Genomic DNA, 2,878 nt, shown 5'->3' with positions numbered 1-2,878 from the left:
TTAAGCTAAAAATCAGCATATTTTCTTTTAAAAAGATAATTTTTCACTGTATCAATTTGTTGAAACCAAACTAACTCTTTTATTTTATTTCAAGGCTTCTAATTTCTACAGTTTAACCAAAGTTTTAACAATTGTCTGTTCATTTCTACCTCAATCGTTGCTCTCTGAGATTCTGAAGAGTTCTTATGAAATTTTTCATTTTTGGCCTTGAAGATTTGAACTGTTTAATGGTAACATTTCCACAGTATTCTGAACAAAAATCTGTTTTATATTTTTGCTTTAGGTGGTGATGAGTGAATGTATCAAACAAATCTAATTCCTGACTTTTGAATCAGACTTTGAACATGACTGCCAGACATTTTCCATCATTTGGATCTCTTCATCCTCCTGATTTACATCTCCTCACAAACCAATCAGAACAGTGCAGACTTACATCAGTCCCATTAGAGCTGTTAGATCAAACACTAACAGGACTGATGTAGACCCTCTGGTTTTTAGTTCTAAAGGAACACACAGAATTATCTTATGGCTTCCCTAACCATGATCTCTGATAAAACACAGACTTGTAACATTCTAAGAGACTGAGCTAATATTTGACAAAATCCCACAAACAGAAATGTACAACATAACACTGTGTGAACAATCAGCATACCTGGGCTTGTATGATGGGGCTGGAGAAATCAAACCGGGTTTTCAAACTCTCGGTCATGACTGCATCTCACACCTGAACACAGAAAACATTTCTGTTACAATATACTAGTAATCTAACATAAAAATAAACAGCAATGGTTTACTATAAACACACTCACTGAAAAATAAAGTACAGGTGTTGGTCAAAAATTTCGTTAAGTTGTTGGTTATAATCATCAAAATTAAATTTTTTTTTATATATTTCAGTCTGTGTGTAATAAATGATTATAAAAGTTTTACTTTTTGAATTGAATTACTGAAATAAACCAATATTTTCAGGATATTCTAATTTTATGACCAGCACCTGAAGGAATGATGAGCAATTGGGATGTAACTAATCTGAATTGTAAGAAGCCGGCACGTCTAGAACAAGAACTAAGGACATAAGTTGTGGCATCCTGAGTGGAGATAACAGTGTTATCAAGCAGTTGCCAGAGCAGCCAACAGTCAGTCAAAACACAGAAGATGTCTCATAAAACATCTTGAACAGTAAGACCAAATGAGGTCACTTTATGAAACCAGGTGGTGGAAACGTGAAACTGCCCAACATGTGGGGAGTATAAATGTGACCACTGAAGACACCGAGTAATCAGGTCTGAACGGGTCTGGTCTAGATGCATTTGCTCTTCAAAAAAAAACAAAAAAAAAACACAGGTCCAGGTTTGAAAGCCATGCTTGTCCAAATCTGTCCATCAGACTTTAGAACTCTTAGATAATCTGACAGAAAACTTGTAAATATTCTTGCAATTTCAAATCTATTTTAAATCGCCTACTAGTCTTACACTGGTTGTGTCTCAATTCATGGGCCGCATCCTCATGAGTGCTCATTTGTCGGCCGCATACGCAGAGGTTTATAGTAACTAAGTACATTTACTTCATAACAGTAACTAAGTAGTTTTTTTTTGAGGATTTGTAATTTCACCAATATTTTTTAAATAGCTACTTTTACTTTTATTTCATCCCATTTTAAAGCTAAAAATGATAATTTTACTTCTTTACTTTAAAATGTAACACCTAGTTACTCATTACAAAATTAAATCTGTTTGAAATCATCATGAAAGAAGATGTTTCTGCACTCTAARAAATGAAATGTTGAATTTACTCAACMAAGTCATGTCAGCTGGCTGCACTAAGCCTATTGAGTAAATTGAGCAAAGAATATACATACTGCTCAGTTTACTCAACCTGGCTTAGTGGAACCAGTTTGGTTCAGTACATAGAAAAGTTTATTTCATAGAGAGTGTGTAAAAGTTATTTTACTTCCCCCCAGGAAACAGTTTTATGACTTTTAATTGAGTATCCTGATGCATCTCAGTAATCCAGGTAGAAAAATCAAAAAGAAAAAATAAGTAGGTCCTCTGGACGGGTTCTTCTTTAGTGAAACGTTTCGTCTCTCCTCCAAGAGACTTCTTCAGTCTGATGAGTTTCAGGTGAACTCAGCCTTAAAAGCACTGCCTCCACATGGTGGACAAAGAGGTCAGTCACATGCAAAAGAGGACCATCGCCTAACAATAGACTTGATTAGCTCTATTGTTAATAGAGGGTCATGTGCCCCATCACCTGGCTTATTGGTTTGAATGCTGTGGTTCTTAGGTGTCGTGTTATGTGTACGTAGTGAATGCAGGCGGGGCTCAAAGTCCCCTTGTTTTTGTTTTTTCCCTCTTTGTGTTGGTTATCGTTGGGGCCCTGATTCACACCTTTTGCTCACAGGGGGCTGAGTCATACTTGCAATAACAGCTTTGTAGGAGGAGGACAACTGGACATGAAGGCCTCCACCTCTGTTTAATGGTGCATGTTTTTTTCTTCACAAAGATGCCTTCTTTTACTCCTCTCTCAAACCAACGTTCCTCTCTATCAAGGATGAAAACATCTTCATCCCTGAAAGAGTGACCGCTGAAAGAGTAAGCGATGGCCCTCTTTTGCATGTGACTGACCTCTTTGTCCACCATGTGGAGGCAGTACTTTTAAGGCTGAGTTCACCTGAAACTCATCAGACTGAAGAAGTCTCTTGGACGAGACGAAACGTTTCACTAAAGAAGAACCCATCCAGAGGACCTACTCATTTTTTCTTTTTGCTTTACTCGAGTAGTTTTCTCATCAGTGAAATTTATTTTTACCAAAGTCATTTTCTGTTCATGTAATTTCACTTTTACTTTATTATCTTTTTCAAGTACTTTATAGACCTCTG

At 36.5% G+C, this 2,878-nt stretch overlaps 1 protein-coding gene across 1 annotated transcript in view; it reads right to left on the bottom strand.

The window, feature by feature from the left end:
• Positions 1 to 2,878, bottom strand: part of focad (focadhesin) — a gene marked incomplete at its 5' end in the record, with an annotated part of 114,289 nt that overhangs the window by 102,315 nt on the left and 9,096 nt on the right. Inside the window, 1 exon segment of the mRNA XM_014021068.1 lies at positions 653 to 724. Coding sequence (XP_013876522.1) covers positions 653 to 709 — 57 coding nt within the window.

The sequence above is a fragment of the Austrofundulus limnaeus genome, unplaced genomic scaffold (genome assembly GCF_001266775.1).
Source record: "Austrofundulus limnaeus strain Quisiro unplaced genomic scaffold, Austrofundulus_limnaeus-1.0 Scaffold277, whole genome shotgun sequence".
NCBI classification, from domain to species: domain Eukaryota; kingdom Metazoa; phylum Chordata; class Actinopteri; order Cyprinodontiformes; family Rivulidae; genus Austrofundulus; species Austrofundulus limnaeus.
The sequence above is the reverse complement of the archived record's forward strand: the minus strand, read 5'-3'. Positions and strand labels throughout refer to the sequence as shown.